Raw genomic sequence first — 17,151 nt, 5'->3', positions numbered from 1 at the left:
CACACAGCTGAGACACTTTGCAAATTGTGCCAAGGGATTAAAACTAATTTAATCAACACATTTGCACCGAGGAGTGGATTCATTAAAACTTCTATATGGCGTCAGGCCCGGAGGAGCGACCATCATTGACAGAAATTAGTTTCTTGGGAAATGTGGATACGACAGATGGTTGTGATAGTCTGGGTAGGAGATTGATCACGAAAAATATCTGCCTGGAGTTCCTTTGTAAGCAAAAACTGCACCCTTAGTTAGGGTGGTATTATGAGAGCTATATATAAAAAAAAAGAGAATCTCCCCTGCACTCTCCTGATTCCTGTAATATCAAAATAGTTGACCCTCTAGGCTGCTCATAGTGACATTTGTTTTCACATTGCCTGCAGCATTATCAAAGTCCTTCTCCTGTGTGATTCCCATTTTCCCAAATGGAAAGGTAACAGGGGATGGGACAACACCCCTCAAAGTTTGGGGGAAAACAACAGCCCTGAACTGGACAGATCCCCTGGTTGGGCCATTACAAGCTTTCAAGGATGCATCAGAAGAGAGAAGTGCAGCGAATTAAAGTGTTATTCTATATCTCACTATGAAGCATTGCAAAATGTGCTTTTAATCCATTAACTTAGGCCAAACATAAATAAAAATTAAACCAAACAAGACAGACCAAGATGTACCAGATTAAATTATTCATATAAAATATGGCAACTAGAGCTTCTGGAAAAACACTTGTGAATGAGGTACTTTTACCTGTGTTCCAGGACAAATACTCCTAATACTTGTGCTGTCTCAGTCACTAACCATGTCTATGCATAACATTCATATTGGAGTGGTTAGAATCCCCACACAATTTTAAAAGTTAGTTCCTATAGTTTCAGGTATATATGCAATCATAAAATAGTGCAAACCCATAGGTGTTAAAAACAGAAAGCAATACAATCTCTAATCATAGAGCAGTTGAGAGGCAACTGTAAATAATAACAGTGGGAAAGCAGACCTGAGATGTAAGGTTGGGGGGTGCAAATGTGATCTCGAAATTAGCATATTGATTTCAAGGCCCATACAATATAAACATTTCATAAAACAATTGAGTTTGCAACTAGTGTTGTCCCATTAAGAAAGGGACCATAGAAAAGAAACACACTCTTACAAAGAATCCATTTGCAAGTGTGACTTAATTCAGATATTCAAAAAAATACAAACGGAGTTCCGTATGCTGTTGTTTTATCGTGAAGTACAAGTATTGATGCCACATTGTCCATTGCTTATATACGGGTTAAATAAAGATTATATTATTCAAAAGCTATGGGAAGGGAAAAAAACGAAAAACTCGCAGGTTTATGCAATTAGTTCAGCCTGGAGCACTCATTGGCTACAAGAAATAAGATCATCGATTGGGCGTCAAAGACAAATGTTCTGATTTGCTATCTGAACCCAGCGCGCTGACTGGCTCTCTTGACCGGTCTGTACAACCGCCTTTCTTCCTTCTTTTCGACACATGTCGCGTCACTTCCTGCTCTCCGGTGAGGCGGCCGCCATATTTGCTTCGGTTTGCAATGGCGAATAACAACGCGGCGGCCCTATCGGCGACCCCGCAACCACCTCAGACAGGCGGCGGTGGGAACAAACCGGCTCCTTCCGGGAAACCTGGAAATGTGTTGCCGTTGTGGGGTAATGAAAAGACGATGAATCTCAATCCCATGATCCTGACCAACATCTTGTCCTCCCCGTACTTCAAGGTACAGCTGTACGAGCTGAAGACCTACCACGAGGTGGTGGACGAAATCTACTTTAAGGTACTAGACGTGATTTATAATAAAGATCATTGTAATGATGTGCCGATTGTATGTGGTAGATGTTATTTAGGCGTGTTTGGACCTGAGGAAGTCTTACATAGGACGTGTTGTTTTTGAAATACACAATACTTAGCCGTGTAGAAGCAGACTGCGATTCCCACAAATTGGGGTACTCAGTATTTTGTCGTGTTAGGTCATGTAGGGCAGCTCGCTTGATTTAATTGGGGGTAGTCCTTTAAACGTGTAGGTCTAATAAGTGTAAACTATTTTTGTTGTTTGTCTGAATTATATGAAGACGTGTTCTATGAATATCGAACAGCTAGTTTAGTTCTGTAAGATCACATAGTAATGCCTGCATTATCTTATCGCATTCTGACCAAAGAGACACGTTTAAAATTGGAATATAACACTAAAACGGGTCGTTATAAAGTTTTGTTATACGTTTATTTCATCAGCATAAGCATGTGTCCCAGACCTGCTTTTCTAGCATTCATGACTTTTTAATAATGATCACACTTTTTTATTCAGTGACATAGTTTTACACCCATAAGGAATGTCACAAGCTGATCAGGTAAAACTGACCACGATCGTTCTTTTATAAGGTACAACAATACTCTCCAGTGCTTTCTCAGTATAACAAAAAAAAAAAGTCTTATGTAGAAAGAACAAGGATTTGAGGTTGACAGAGGATGCAGACATTAGAGTGGAGAAGGCCCTGTTCATGAGATTTTCCAATCTAGAAAGAGAGGACAGTGGGGACTAGAGGAATGTGATGGTAGCTGATAGAGTCCAGAGAGTAGTATCAGGTAGGTGCTAAAATAAGCTATAGTTAAAAGGTGTGTTTTAAGAGTGCTTTACAAGATTGTGGGTTGGGGTGATTTTGTTCAGGTGGGGTATGGCGCTCCATAAGGGGGGAGCAGTGAGGCAAAGTCTTGGAGGTGGTTATCAAAGAGGAGGTAAGGAGAGAGACAAAGGTAGGTATAAGAGTGGAATTCCCTACCACGCTCAATCAGACTTTCCCACAGGCTTCAAATCTTTAGACACTTTCTTTTGTTTTGTTTTTTTTGTTATAGAGGTGACCTTATCCCTGATAACACTAATGCACCCTCACAACTGTCCCAATCTCAACTCTGAACTACATTTGCTCCTCTTGTTTCAGCTGTGCCCTCTTCCACATGAATGTTAGCTCTCTAAAGAGCAGGGTCCTTCATATCCTTTGTTTTCATGTCTGCTTCTATTTTGTCTATCTTGTATGTCCCTGTTTTATATATGTACTGTTTTTGGTACTGTTCTGCGCTGCGGAGCATTGTGGCACCATACAAATCTACAATAATAAGAGTGAATGTGTGCGTGTTTCTTGTAACAAGATCAGATGTGTATCAGGATGAGTAGCTTGAGTTGGATTATGGAAATAATGGGTAGCAAATGTAGAGATTTTTAGTGTGGTACAGCAGATGTGGAATGGGGAGAGTGGGAAATCAGTCATGTAGTAGTATTTAGGACTGATTGGAGCAGATCCAGATGGTTATAGGAAAGCCAATTAGGAGGAGACCGTAGTAGTCAATGCAGGAGAATGGATAAGAATTTTGGTAACACCCTAAGTGCCAGTGACGAGTGTTCTGGCAATGTTTTGATTGAGGTGGTGGCAAAACAGCCCAAAGAACTGGATAAGTGGAGTAAATGCAGGGCAGAGTCCTAAGCTTGGGGATCGGGAAACAGTGACTTTAACGAGGAGAGATGTTGAACATCATGTAAAAAGATGTGGATTTATATTTACAATATATCAACTAATTTATATTCAATAGAAATTGCTCTCTTTATATATGTTGTAATGACTTTCTTGACTGCAACCTTACTTCACTAACAATTATACAATAAGCTCAAGTGGGGCACATATTAGTGTGATTGACTACAACAAAACAACTACAACGTTTGACTGCCTCACGTTTTGCAAAAATAAAAATCATGCTTTGAGCTCTATTGGAATAGAAGTGCTATATAAATAAAGTATTCTATTACTATTGTTTATCCTAGACCCAAACACACACACTTAAAATATTTATCATGTTTACTCATTTATACCCAGTGGTTGGGCTATTTTATTGATTTATAGTAAAGGTTTTGAAGATCTTTACTTAATATGAATGATCTTGGTAACATATTTCATACACTTATAAATTAAAGCAGAGCTGCGTGTTCATTGCCAAGACTAGGACAGATGGCCCCTCTCAGATCAGTGTGCTGCTTGGGATTTGGAAGGCGGATAGATGCATATTCGCATTCAGTTTAGTATTTGTTTCAGAAAATGAGCATTACTTTAATGGTCAGCTTGTAAATATTGGTTTAGCTTTTATCTATACTGTTAACCGACTCAACAGTGTAGAGGCAATAAACCCTAACTAATCCTTGTACACCAATATTTTGCGCAGTAAACATTTTTGGCATATCAATTATAATTGCTGTCTCATCAGCACTTGTATTTAACACTTATTGCTTTACTTGCATTTTAGCAGTACCTCTGTTTCAGTGCATGTAGCGTGCGTTTGACAGGAACACGTCTGTTCTGTAGGGATCATTGAGTTTATTTTCTGAACTCTGTATCCACTCTTTAGACTGTTTTGAGTTCACCAAAGGGCAACCAGTTCTCTGATTAAATGCCTGTCTGAATGACCCTCTGTATAAATTGCACCATTTTGTTTGCAGCTATCCTTAAATGGGAAGTCTAACTTTCTAATTTTTTTGTATCTACTCTTGGTTGAGACGTAGGCTAATTTCTGTGAACTGGATACAACTGTATCTATTCTGTTTCATATCGAATGCTGGCCATACCCTGGCTGCCGGGTATTGGTGCAATTTTGCCAGACATGTACATAGAGGTTTTTGGCCGCATCAGAAATACCAGGGTACTAGAGTTGAATACCCAGTCCAATGAAACTGCTATTGGCACATTCAGACAACGGCTGCGTACACATTTGGATGTGGTTATCATTTGCTGTATATGGTATCCCAACCATTCAGTATGATAGTTTTTCTTCAGTTGAAAGATGCATAAAAATGGCTTTCCGAATCACACTTGAAGGCAATGAAACTAAACAAATCTGTACAGCAATGTTATCATAAGATGGATTATTCTTTTAGAGTGGTACTTTAATTTGGGGCAGTACAAAGTAACCCTCCAAACCGTTTAGTTCATAATGAAGCCTATCAATTGATCTATACATATAAATCATAGCATACAGTACATGCAATACAGTTCAGTAGGCAAGATAAAAAACAACAACATTCAGACGCAGTTCCAGATCCCCAGTTTATATTCAGAAATGCTGTTCCTTTTCTGTTCAGTTAACTTTGTTATACAAATTTATTCTAAACAAGTCTATCACTATATGCTACACAGGCACACACCATATCAGATATCCTAGAAGTAAAATTTACAATAGTATGCACAGTACGTATAATTTATTTTCACCCACTTATATACCGATTCTGCTATACATTTTATACATTACATCTAGATAATTGTCTGTCTAAGTTTAGATACACAATACCTCACACTGGGACAAAAATACCTAGAAAGATCTCATGCAGATGGAGTGTCACCCTCTAATTCATTTGAGCAATGTTTTTATTTAATTACATCCCTTAATACTGCTGCTACTTTTCGTGTATCTGTATGTTACATGGGAAGTAGACTATTTTCTAGGTAGTAAACGGTTCACAGATGCATGATCTCTGTAGGGTTAATCGTCAAACAGTGTGATAGGGTCATTCCATGTCTAATCACCCAGAAAAATTTCATTATGACACCCACTGTCTCAGATTTTCATGGAACTTTGTACACTTGATACTACAGAGAAAATATATAGCGTAGAGGGGAGATACACGCAATGTATAGTGGTATAAAAGGAATAGGTATTTGAGAGGATATTTATAGACAATATCCAAGGGAATTATAAATAAAAAAAACACTTATTACTCAATCATATAAAATACTTATGCATGTATAACCACAAAACAAACATACCCAACAGTACGAAATAAAATAGAAGTGATTCACATAAATGTGATAAATCTCTAAATTTCAATCAGACACTGTAAGCTGAATTCTTTTTTTAAGATGGTATAGTGTCAGGACCCCTCAGTTCCAGTAAATCATATGCCACAATAAAGTCACTTAATAAACGCCAAGCCAAAAAGTCTCATATGAACAGCACCAAATAGTTGGGTTCACATAGAACAGACGTACTGACGGATTTCCAATAATCAATCGGATAAAATAAATGCTGGAAGGGAGTTTAGCAAATTTCTTGCACTTGCAGTCTCCACAGATTAGACATCCAACCTATTCTCTCCATCTCTACTGCCACTGAGCTTGTGACTGATTATCAGTGCATAGGGTGAGGTGTGCAACATTAAGATGTAGTGAACAAACGTTCCGCATGAATACATCTCTTCAATCCTTCTGACTTGGAATTAAATCACTTCAATAGGGATTACAGTTTGCTAAACAGGTCAGAGTAGAGTTAAATTGGCGACTTTTTCACAACCATATTCATTAACATTGTATCGCTTCCTTTCTATAGGGCAAACTTTTAACTCATTGGATCTCTCACAGATGTCGCTTAATCGATCTATCACATAACTCATCTCTTTTAGTTCTATTCCATGAATAAGTATATACATCTCTATATATCCCTTATATAGCAGAAGAAAAGGATACGCCTATGAATACATTCCAAATCCTAATAGAAACACACTTGACATGAAAATTGACAACGGATAGGACAAACAATCCATACATTAGCCCCTTATACCTATAGGTACCAATCATTGAACTCAATGGTCTCATTGAGACCTTCTGGAAACATGGTTTGTAGTTTAAAAATCCAGGTGGCTTCACCACGACATAGATTTAGAAATCTATTTCCCTCTCTTAGTAATATCAATTTTTTCATTTCCTATCAATTTAATATCTGTTGGATCACCTTCTGTTTTTCCACAAAATGTCTCGTCGCCCCATGGGTAAGTAGTCCCTTTTTTACACTTGATACTACTATATATCTACTAACTCATGTCAAATTTATCTTCTCTAGGCCTCATAATTTCTGAGATATAGGGGGTCAAAGTTATATAACATTGCTCCAAAATGCGACTCCTGATTCCCCGTTTTTAGTGTGCTATGTCTCATTAAAAAAAAATCACATCTCGGTGCTTTTTTAAAAAAGGGACATGGTAACCGCTCAGGTTGATAATGCTTATTGAACACATATTTTCGCCTCAAAAAATTCTTGATTTTTGAACTAAATGTTTTTTTAATGACTCTGAGTCAGGCTAGATTGATGACACTTTTTTCTGGAATTCCCATATTGTGATTGACAAAGGATAAAAATTTCAAAGTGATATGTGGATTAGGCGCTGAGATGTGACTTTTTTTTTTTTGAGACATATCACACTAAAAACGGAGAATCAGGAGTGATATTTCGGAGGATTGTTATATAACTTTGACCCCCTATATCTCAAACTATATGAGGCCTAGAGAAGATAAATTTGACGTGTGGTAGATTTTCGTGAAACTTGGATACTGAGTCAGTGGGTGTCATGACCTGGGTGATACCTATTGGGTACTCTGCAGATGAAGAGCCTCATTGTCCTCATGTAAATTGCTTTTCTCCTAGGTTTTATTCCCACATAACAAAAACCTTCACCATCTGATTGGAGTGTAGGACACCCCTCTCATGTGGATTTTCTACACTTGTGTTTTGACAAAATGATAAGAACATTCAAGGTGAAGACCCCTGTCCTAAGCGTTTAACTTCCTGCATCAGTGAGCCCACACAAGTTTGTGTAAACTTAATTGAGCAAGTCCTGCTAAGTGACTGTATTTTGCTATTATGATTGATGATGAGAAGGTGAAGATTATCCTTTAAGAGGACCATTAAGGGGTCACTGATAAGTAATGGATACAATAATACTGTGTTGATGGATGGCACATAATTGTAAAATGTGTGGTGCAATTGAGTACGAACTTAAGTTGTTTGCATTGTCATGCATGTAGTTAAAAAATGGCCTAAATCTCAATGTCTATGGTTTTGCTGCTTGGTCCTTTCTTGCTAGAACTAGCAGAACTAAAGTAGAAGATTGTTGATGCTAAGAAAAAAATAATAATAAAAATATATATATATTATTACAATTAATGAAATTTAACCAAATATTTACTTATACTGCATTCTCTGAGTGCATGTTGGGCTGTGTGAATAATGTAAGTGCTAGAGCACTAGGATCAATTATCCCTTTGTCTGCAATATTTTGTATTCATTTCATTGTTTCATGTTTACTGCAACAGATGGCAACTAATACTTCTCCATGTTCCAAACTTTATCAAGTATGTTCAGATCTGAAAATCTCTACATATATATCTGCAGCTGTTACTAATAGCACTAATTAGAATTGGTTAACTTTCATTTCAGGTTTACTTATTCATTTAAGAATACTCAGTTTTCTGCATTTTGGAAAATGTGTGGTGTAAAGTTTTTCACATTTGCTTTTATTTGACCATCACTTTTATTAGATGTTATTTATTTTTTCCAGTTTTAAACATTGTATGCAATGTGTTTTATATCTTTCTATGTCTAAATACCAAATGCTGAGTAGACTGGATCAAACTGCTTATGTTTCTTATTACTTAATATCAGTAGGTAGGGTTTGTATCTACTATAAAGGATTCCTGTAGTGATTGTTTTATTTGTATATTAAAAACCACACTGATTTACACTTTCAGGTGACGCACGTTGAACCTTGGGAGAAAGGCAGCCGGAAAACTGCTGGACAAACAGGGATGTGCGGGGGGGTAAGTACAAGTACGTGCCTCCTCATTTTTGGGATTTTAACTGCCTCCAAGGCAGATAACAAACAAGTTCTACATTTAGATGAGATGCTGAAAGTATTTATATTGGGCTATGATGTGTTCTTGTGTGAAATAACACAGGAAGAAAGTGCCAAACCATGTATTCAAACACTGCAATAAGACAAATGTGCAATAGTAAGCGTGTTCTATAATAAAAGTAAAAACAATTGCTACTTTAAAAGATAATGGTAAATGTGACACCTAACACACACAAATAATTGAATACACAAAACCAAAAGTTGATTTTTTTTTTTTTTATTTTTTTTTTATTGTGTCTTAAAATAATTTTACCATAAGGCGTGACGTGAAAGAATGTTCTTGGAGTAATAACAGTAACCTGCAGGGAGAATAAGAAAAAGCTACCAAAAATGTGAAATTTGATAGAATGTTGTCATGATACAATGGTGAGGTCATCATTATTTTCCCATGCTAATTTAAAGTTAGTCATTTTGCCTGTTTTCCCTTTTATTTATAAAACAAAAAAAACAAAAAATAACCTGTCCTAAAAAAAAACATTTACTAGGTACACAAAACCATTTATTCTAGTTATAACCAACACGTAGCAAAACTGTGACATTTGGTTTTGTCATGACTGTATGAACGGTCTCCGGTAATAGTGGGGATAGTACGTTTTGATCTCTGGATAATCCTGCTAATGGGCTAATGGGTAAAATGCTTGAGCGTCCTTCGAGCTGGAGCTATATTGCTCTGTATAACTTCAATGACACTTGTTCTGCACACATTTCATTAGCCTAATGATACTTGAATGTGTCCTGTGTGACATACAAACCTTCAGCCAATCAATGCCTGCCCAAAGCTGCTCTCTGCATTTCACATATTGTGAAACACTGGTTACTATACAACTGTTCTGTTTAGAGGAAATTACATCAGATCAGTAACTTGTTTTGTGAGAGGAAAGTTAAATCTTAAAACAATATTCTGTCTCTTGACAGGTGCGTGGTGTTGGAACAGGGGGCATTGTGTCCACTGCGTTCTGTCTGCTCTATAAGCTGTTCACGTTGAAGTTGACCAGAAAGCAAGTAATGGGTCTTATCACGCACACAGACTCTCCATACATCAGAGCACTTGGTTTCATGTACATAAGGTAAGTCATTTTTAAAGCTGTGTTTAATAACTTGAATACTTCAGAAGCTGCGTATACATCTTGTTACATGGCTGTTGTGCAGTTTAAGGACATTAGTCTTGGCCAGTACTGATTGTGTGTTTCTTGTACAGATTGTAGGTTTGGATCTCTGCACTGTTATATGTTCACTTGGACGAATCTTTAGAACTCATGCTGGGTGTTAATGAAAGAGAGAGAGAGATTGCCAGGAACCATTTCATTCTGTTCCTGGTACACTGATTGCAGAACAAATGCTGATAGGTAGTGTGCTTCATATACTTGAGTACAGTGATACCATAAGAACTTCCCCCTGTAGAGGGCACTATATATACATATTTTGACAATACCTAAATTGTATGCAGAACAGCAAAAGTTGTAATTTGAGCTGCAGCGAAATTGTCACTCTGTACATACATACAACCTTGAAAAAGCAAGGCAATATCCACATTAGTAATGTGTTTATTTTGGCAGGTGTAACTATATTTCTCAGATATGAAGTGGTTAATATGAGAATTATACTAGTGGTAATTTGGGTCATGTATTGCCATAATGAATATGAAGAATACAAAGTATGCGACACTTAAAAATGCTTGTATGTGCGGGTCCCTTTTAATGTTGAAAACACAGGGAATCTGTTTCTTTGTAGCAAAATGATGTTGCGATGCAAGTGGGGAGGGGGGAAAGTTATACTCCTTCCCTACAAATCCGACCTGGGGGTAAATGTATTAATGTCCGATGTGTGCAAATCACCGATATTCAACGACTTTGCAGGTTAAATTTAAAATGGCAATGTGTTTAAACTTTGCTTGTAAAGTCGCGAATATCATTGTTGCAGACTTCGGATCTTACATTTACTCCCTGACATTGGAAATGTGTGGTTAAGCTGTGCATTGATGCCTGCAGTGAAGACAGATTTTATACATTGGTTGTAGGGAACACCATTTTTTTTTTTGTTTGTTTTTCTTTGCTGTAGCTGTGCTTCCCTTTTTTTCTAACCCCTGCAGACATGTATTTGAATTGTGTGTTACATGAGTACTCTTTCATTACAGATACACACAGCCTCCTACAGATTTATGGGACTGGTATGAAGATTTCCTAGATGACGAAGAGGTATGTCAGCAAGGGTAATTCACTTTTCATTTGTACAGAATCCAAAGCCTTGTATGTCTTAAACGCTATTGGCCTAAAATGGCTGTGGTCTGTTTTTTGATGTTTTGACAAATGGTTAAATAACCATTTTAGCTTGGCCTTAAATTATAACTTTGTCTTGGCCTGATATTTAGTCATTAAATGTAACTTATAAAATGGATCATAATTGATCATCCTAATGGTTGTTCCTTACAAGTTTAGTACTGCTTACTTTTTTAACATTGCATTTGTTCTTATAGGATATTAATGTGTAGTACCGTGCTTTCATAATACATGTACAATTACATTTTATATTTTCCTGGTTTTGTGAGCATTAATTAAAACGGGAAAACTACTACCTTTACTAGTTCCTGAAGGAGAGTTAAAGATTCCTAAAAGGGCAAACATGTCATTTGCATCAGAAAATTGAAAAAGGTGGTCTTCAGATGCTAATAACTGTTGTAAATCTATAATACTTAAGATTGTTTCAATCTTTAGAAATGACTTCTGCTGATGTATGTATAGCAGTGTCTAAACATATTTTTTATTGTTTCTTACAACTTATAGTTTATTCTAAATTCACCTTTTTACATGTCTGCATGGAAGTTAGCCAATCTCTGGGAGGGTGTCAAATATTCACAAGTATTGATTGATATGTGAACTTTCCATGTATTGGCCACAACATGCTTTTTGTTCCTGGTACAGTTTCTGTGATATCTAACTGTAGGACGAGTTAGACCATAATCCTCTGTCTACCTCAGAGCCTTCTGATTTGGTTTTGAATTACTTTAAAATAACCAGCACACAGGAAGCACACACCTCACAAAACAGCCAGTTTACATTGTACAAATGAGGAAGGAACAAAAAAGAATGGGTTGCGCTTTAGTGTTTTTGAAAGCTAGATTTTTTTCAAACCTGCCTCACACGTACAGGTCAATGGCTTGTTTTTTTTATAGCTGTCTCCTGTATCATATTTTCTACTACTTTGTTCAAAATAAAAATAGTGAGTTATGTGCCCCCGAGATGATTTACTATTTGGCCACCCATATTTACTTAAGCTAACTTGCTCTTTTTTCCTCTAGATCTTTGAGCTGCTGCAATTGTATTGGGCGAAATTAAGCTGAACACATGCATGTGTGTGAGTGCAAGACGTTTTACCTTAAGATTCGCCTATAAATATGTTCAGGGCTCAAAATTTAAGCATGGGGACTTTAAGATGATTTGATATGTTTACAATTGTTTGTAAGCCTTCTTGTGGATATCAATTCATTACAAAAGTCAGTTAACTATGGCTCAAGAATGCATGTTTTAATTCCACTTTTATGTGTCTTAAAATTGAATAGTTATTTTCTACTCCAAGCAGTCGTGGCGGCATTTTCTATAGATAATTTTACTTCTAGCTGTAAGTTTCTTTTTGGCCAGACTTTTAGATGAAAGCTGTGTATGTTTTGATGCTTTTATTCAACACCTGGTTGGGTGTGGGTGGTCTATCCCTTGTGTGAACCATTTGGTTGTAGTAAAGTAAGGATAGGAGGTTTGCAGCCTAGCTATTTGCTTGTAATGTAGAATGTATTGTCTGCTTAAACTGGGACTACCACACACTCTCCCTGTTAGTCCTCTGGTTAAGAAAGTATGGATAATCGGAAACTACATTTTGTTGACTCAAGGCACCAGATATTAGCAATGTTTTTACAATGGTCCTCTCTTCTTTACCCTATTTAATTTGCAGGATTTGGATGTAAAGGCCGGCGGAGGCTGTGTAATGACAATAGGGGAGATGCTGCGTTCCTACCTTACCAAACTGGAGTGGTTCTCCACACTGTTCCCAAGGATACCAGTCCCAGTACAGAAACACATAGACCAGCAGATCAAAACCAGGCCAAGAAAGATCAAAAAGGAAGGTACCGAAGAGACAGAGGAAGTTCAGCGCCACATAGAGAGGAGGCGATCCAGGTGACCCTACTTTTTAAATCTTGTCACCACTGCTGCTGGGTTTATTTTCTAGCACTTGTAATTCATATAGTGTTTCAGTTCTGTGATACTGAAATCCCCTTGAACATGTCTGAAAAACGTTACAGGGTGATTTTGGATAGAAGACCATTCACAATGAATATTTTTCTGAAACGGAATAGATCAGAGAAGGGCAAAAAAAAGTTTATGTGCAGGGGATAGAAAAAAATATACACCCTCTTATTGAAATTACTGGTTTATTTCAGGCTTTACATGACAAAGATAAATTCTGTGAAACCTCTTTCTATCTTTAATGCAACCAACATAATTCAAGAGGAAAAACAAGTAGACAATTTGTAGGAAAATGTCAAAATAAGAAACCTACAATACCATGGTTGCACACCATGGATGGATCATTATGTTGGTTTACATTAAAGTTGGAAAGGTCTGATATAATTTATAATAATTTCAGATATTAAATTACAAATACCTCAAATTTCAATAAGGGAGTTGTAGACTTCTTTGTTGTATAGATGTGTATTTGATACCATGATTTTTCTGTAACAGTATAATATCAGCATCACATCACAACTGTGCTGTTGATTACCCTGCTGCTTCCACTAACTCAATAGGTAGCTGCTGCCTTGCCTTCATTTCCTCACCTCTTCAAACTGCCAATGTCACATGCAGCCTGGTCTCTTTATTAACATAACTGCATGAGTGGACCAGTCACTGCCTCCCACAAGGTCAGCACACTTGCATGTTGCTGTGAACACTAATGACCTGATTGACTATGCAGTGAAGGAGATAATGATGGACTACAGTTAAGTAGGCAGGCTCTAGGATATATCCCCACTAGTTGCTGGTGATAGAATACTAATCTACAAAATATTTTTGAGTGAGCTGTTACTGTTATGTAGCTCTTTCTGTAATTCGGCTTAATTTAAAGTGTGTGTGGTTTATTTTAGGTCTCCTAAAAGATCCATAAGCCCTCGGAGGTCAAGAAGTAGGAGTCGTCACCGGGAACACCATGGATCATCAAGCTTTGACAGGGAGCTAGAACGAGAAAAGGAACGTCAGCGGTTAGAGCGGGAATCTAAAGACAAACGAAGGTCACGAAGCACTGAACGCTGCGTTGAACGTAGGAGAAGTAAAAGCCGGGAGAGGCACAGGACAAGGAGTCGAAGCAGAGACCGCAAGACAGACAGAAGAGACAAAGAAAAAGAAAATGAGCGGAGCAGAAAGCGGGATTATGACAAAAAGGGCAATGGTAGGGAAAAGGATGCAGATAGACCACGGGAGCGATCAAAAGAGCGCAAGAGGAGTGAGGAGAGAAAGGACAGAGAAGACAAGCGGCACAGAGAAGATAGAGAGTCTCGTAAGGAAAGGCGGCACAGCAGAAGCAAAGAGAGGAAACAGCGAAAGAGTCGGAGCCCTAGCAAGAACGCTCATGGGAGAAGCCGCAGTAAAGACAGGTCAAATAGGCATAAAGAGAAAGCAAACAAACGTAGCAGAAGTAGCAGCCATGGGCGCACCGACAGTTCAGAAAAGTCACGAAAGAAGGAGCGCAGTTCAAGCAGGGAAAGACCACGCAAGAGGAGCAGAAGTAATGACCGAGGCCATAGGCGTGAGCACGAAAGCAAGGACCACGACCGTCTCAGTGCTGACTTTGAGGAAAAGCAAAGGGGCAAGGATGACTCTGAGACATTTCAGTGAATGGATCACATTGAATCCTCTTTCTTTTAGGGTTTGTTTTTTTTTTTCTTCCCACTTTGAGTCCTAACCTGTTCTGTAGCACTCGTGTTTTTTTTGTTCTTTTATTTGGTCTTTTTTTTTTTTTTTTTTTTTTGACAAACAAGTGAACAAGATTCTCCTTTAACATTATGTAGGGAAGTGCCTTCTGGGAGTCCCCTGCACTTTGGACAGAACTTGTACTTTCCCTACAATCAATTGCTGAAGCTCCCTGCTCTCATGCAGCAACTGTTTCGTTTTTATTGGTTGTGTTCCTAAATTGTACAGCCTGTACTTGACAATGCCCTGATGTTTTAATTCCTCTTTGGCAGAATACATCTGCAGTTCCAGTTTGTAAGAGGCATTAAATTTGCCACTTCATCCATTCTAACGCTCGTAAGGTTGTGATTTTCCGACTGACGCTGCGTGCATGGCTTAGCTGACATTTTTATAGGATGACTTTTTTTTTTTGTTTTTCTAAAAATATGAATGCAGATATGAAATTTAAATTGTGTTATTGTCCAATTGTAAACAGTTTTTTTAAAAAAAATTTACATTTTGACCTGTCATGTGATTTGTTTCTCGTTTGTGTGATGCTTTCTAGTTGGCCCGTAAGAACTTTTCTTCTTTTTTATTTTTAAAGAAATTAAAGCAGCCATGATTAATATCCTTTTTAAGATGTCCATACAATAAATCAATATTTTTATTTTCATTTGGAAATTTTAAACAGTTTTGGACCTCTAAGTATCCTATGACTATTAGCAAAGGTTGAAGAAAGGGGAGTAATGCACTTCACAGCCACCAGCTTATGTTTGAAATGTATTACATGAGTCAATTTGAGTTTTTGCTTGTACAGGAATAAAATTCATTGGATAAACCAAAACTAGGCAAAAATAAAAGGTGACCCACTAGTGTTAGAACAAATGTAAAGAGGATACCTTGTTCTTAAAATAGAACACATCCTGAACACCATCTGTGTAATATGGCCTCTAAACTTCATGAAGAAATAATAAACACAGATGAGCCGTAGAGTAAGGCAATGGATGTGAAGTTGTCACAGTAGAATGGCAAAATGCAAGTAGTAACTGATGACCAATTAGAATTGGAAGAAGCAGAGTTCACAGGTGTAGTAGTAGTAGTGCATAGACATCTGGCCGCTACGGCATGGATATCTAAAGTTGAGCACATGAATTAGGTAGTTTACACATTCGCTACCTATATTGTGATTGTGTGTTTTTTGTTTTGTCTTATGCTATGTTGTGTGCTGTCTCCCTAATGCTTTAAAGCAGAGTGTGAAAACATTTTTTTTTTTGGGTGGGGTTTTTGGGGACTTTAAAAAAAAAAAAAAGGATCAAATAAACCAAGTAAAAAACAATAATACAAAGTTTTTAAAATACTGTTTCTTTAATATACTCAATTTAAATGACTTGATAGTGTTACCAATCATGGCTTGACACAGCAAACTACACTACAACAGTAAACTATAGAAAAATGTTCAACTTGCCTAAGGTGTCACACTGACTTTGTTGGTGTTTGACATTTTGGACTAGTTCTACTTCACTTTCATCTTGGATTTCATGGCCCAGAATGCATGTTCGGAAGTGTTTTTTCATTCTTGCAACCAACCCCATCGTTTTTGTACCACAGTTTTTACATTGGTATTTAAATCCTTTTCCTGATTTCAGTTTTCTCGTCCGTAAAATAAATCCATACAGGATCTTTCTGCAAACCATTACTCTTACAATTTGTAACAGTGATAAGTTACTTCATTCACCTGTCTGGACTTGTCTGTTGCCTGTGCCTCTTTGTATCGCATGATTCATAATTAAATTAGGTCAGCAAGCAATAGCCATAGATAGACAATTCATTAGTAGAGCGGCTAATAAAAGGTCAAAGGACTATGGTCTATATTATACAGTATTCTAATTACCATTAAAAGCTTGTTAAAACCCTGGATTTTTTTTTAATGGTAATTTTAAATGATTTTTTAAAAAAAATGTGATTTAAATCACGATTAAAATCAAGTGGATTTAAATCGGCACACCCTGCTTTTAAGTAAAGTTTCTTTAGCGCAGTTCCTGTCAGCATCCTATGCTTGGGACAGGAAACAGAATTAAACTGTAGTTGCCACTTTCTTAACCATTCCTTTGGTGTACCTAGATCATCAGTCATGTGCTTTACACCTCCTGGTGTGCATATATTTGTGTCATCTGCAAAATGGCATACTTTCCCTTAAATTAATTTGAAATGTCACACAAAGATAATATAAAGTGCTGGTCTAAGTATAGCTTCTTGGGGTACTTCACTTGTAATCTTTCCCTCCTGTGAAACTACTCCATTTACTATAACTCTGGATATGATCCTGGTTGCAGGATAGAACAGATTGAACCATTTTAGAAGTAAATCCTATGCTTTTGAGTTAAATTAACAGTCTGCAATGTGGGACAGTGTCAAAAGCCTAACTAAAATTTAGATAAGTGACCTCTATACACCCCCCTACCCCACCCCTTAATCTATTACTTTAGTCA

The 17,151-nt window shown here is 37.2% G+C and overlaps 2 protein-coding genes across 6 annotated transcripts in view; one reads left to right on the top strand and one right to left on the bottom strand.

Moving 5' to 3' along the window:
• Window positions 1-1,359, bottom strand: part of HENMT1 (HEN methyltransferase 1) — a 47,559-nt gene extending 46,200 nt beyond the window's left edge. Inside the window, exon 1 of one of the 5 annotated variants that reach the window (XM_075182639.1) lies at window positions 1,136-1,359. The gene's annotated coding sequence lies outside the window, so the exon portion shown is untranslated. The remainder of the gene's footprint in view (window positions 1-1,135) is intronic. The other 4 variants (XM_075182638.1, XM_075182636.1, XM_075182635.1 and 1 more) reach the window with 4 other exon arrangements.
• Window positions 1,360-1,480: 121 nt separating this feature from the next.
• Window positions 1,481-15,190, top strand: PRPF38B (pre-mRNA processing factor 38B). The gene is made up of 6 exons (XM_075182626.1): window positions 1,481-1,787; window positions 8,566-8,634; window positions 9,645-9,796; window positions 10,864-10,924; window positions 12,672-12,895; window positions 13,861-15,190. The coding sequence occupies exons 1-6, from the start codon at window positions 1,548-1,550 to the stop codon at window positions 14,606-14,608; spliced, it is 1,494 nt and encodes a 497-aa protein (XP_075038727.1). The 5' UTR covers window positions 1,481-1,547; the 3' UTR covers window positions 14,609-15,190.
• The last annotated feature ends 1,961 nt before the right edge of the window (window positions 15,191-17,151 follow it).

This window comes from Mixophyes fleayi, chromosome 8 (assembly GCF_038048845.1).
Source record: "Mixophyes fleayi isolate aMixFle1 chromosome 8, aMixFle1.hap1, whole genome shotgun sequence".
Lineage (NCBI taxonomy): Eukaryota > Metazoa > Chordata > Amphibia > Anura > Limnodynastidae > Mixophyes > Mixophyes fleayi.
This window is presented reverse-complemented; position numbering and strand designations above follow the sequence as displayed.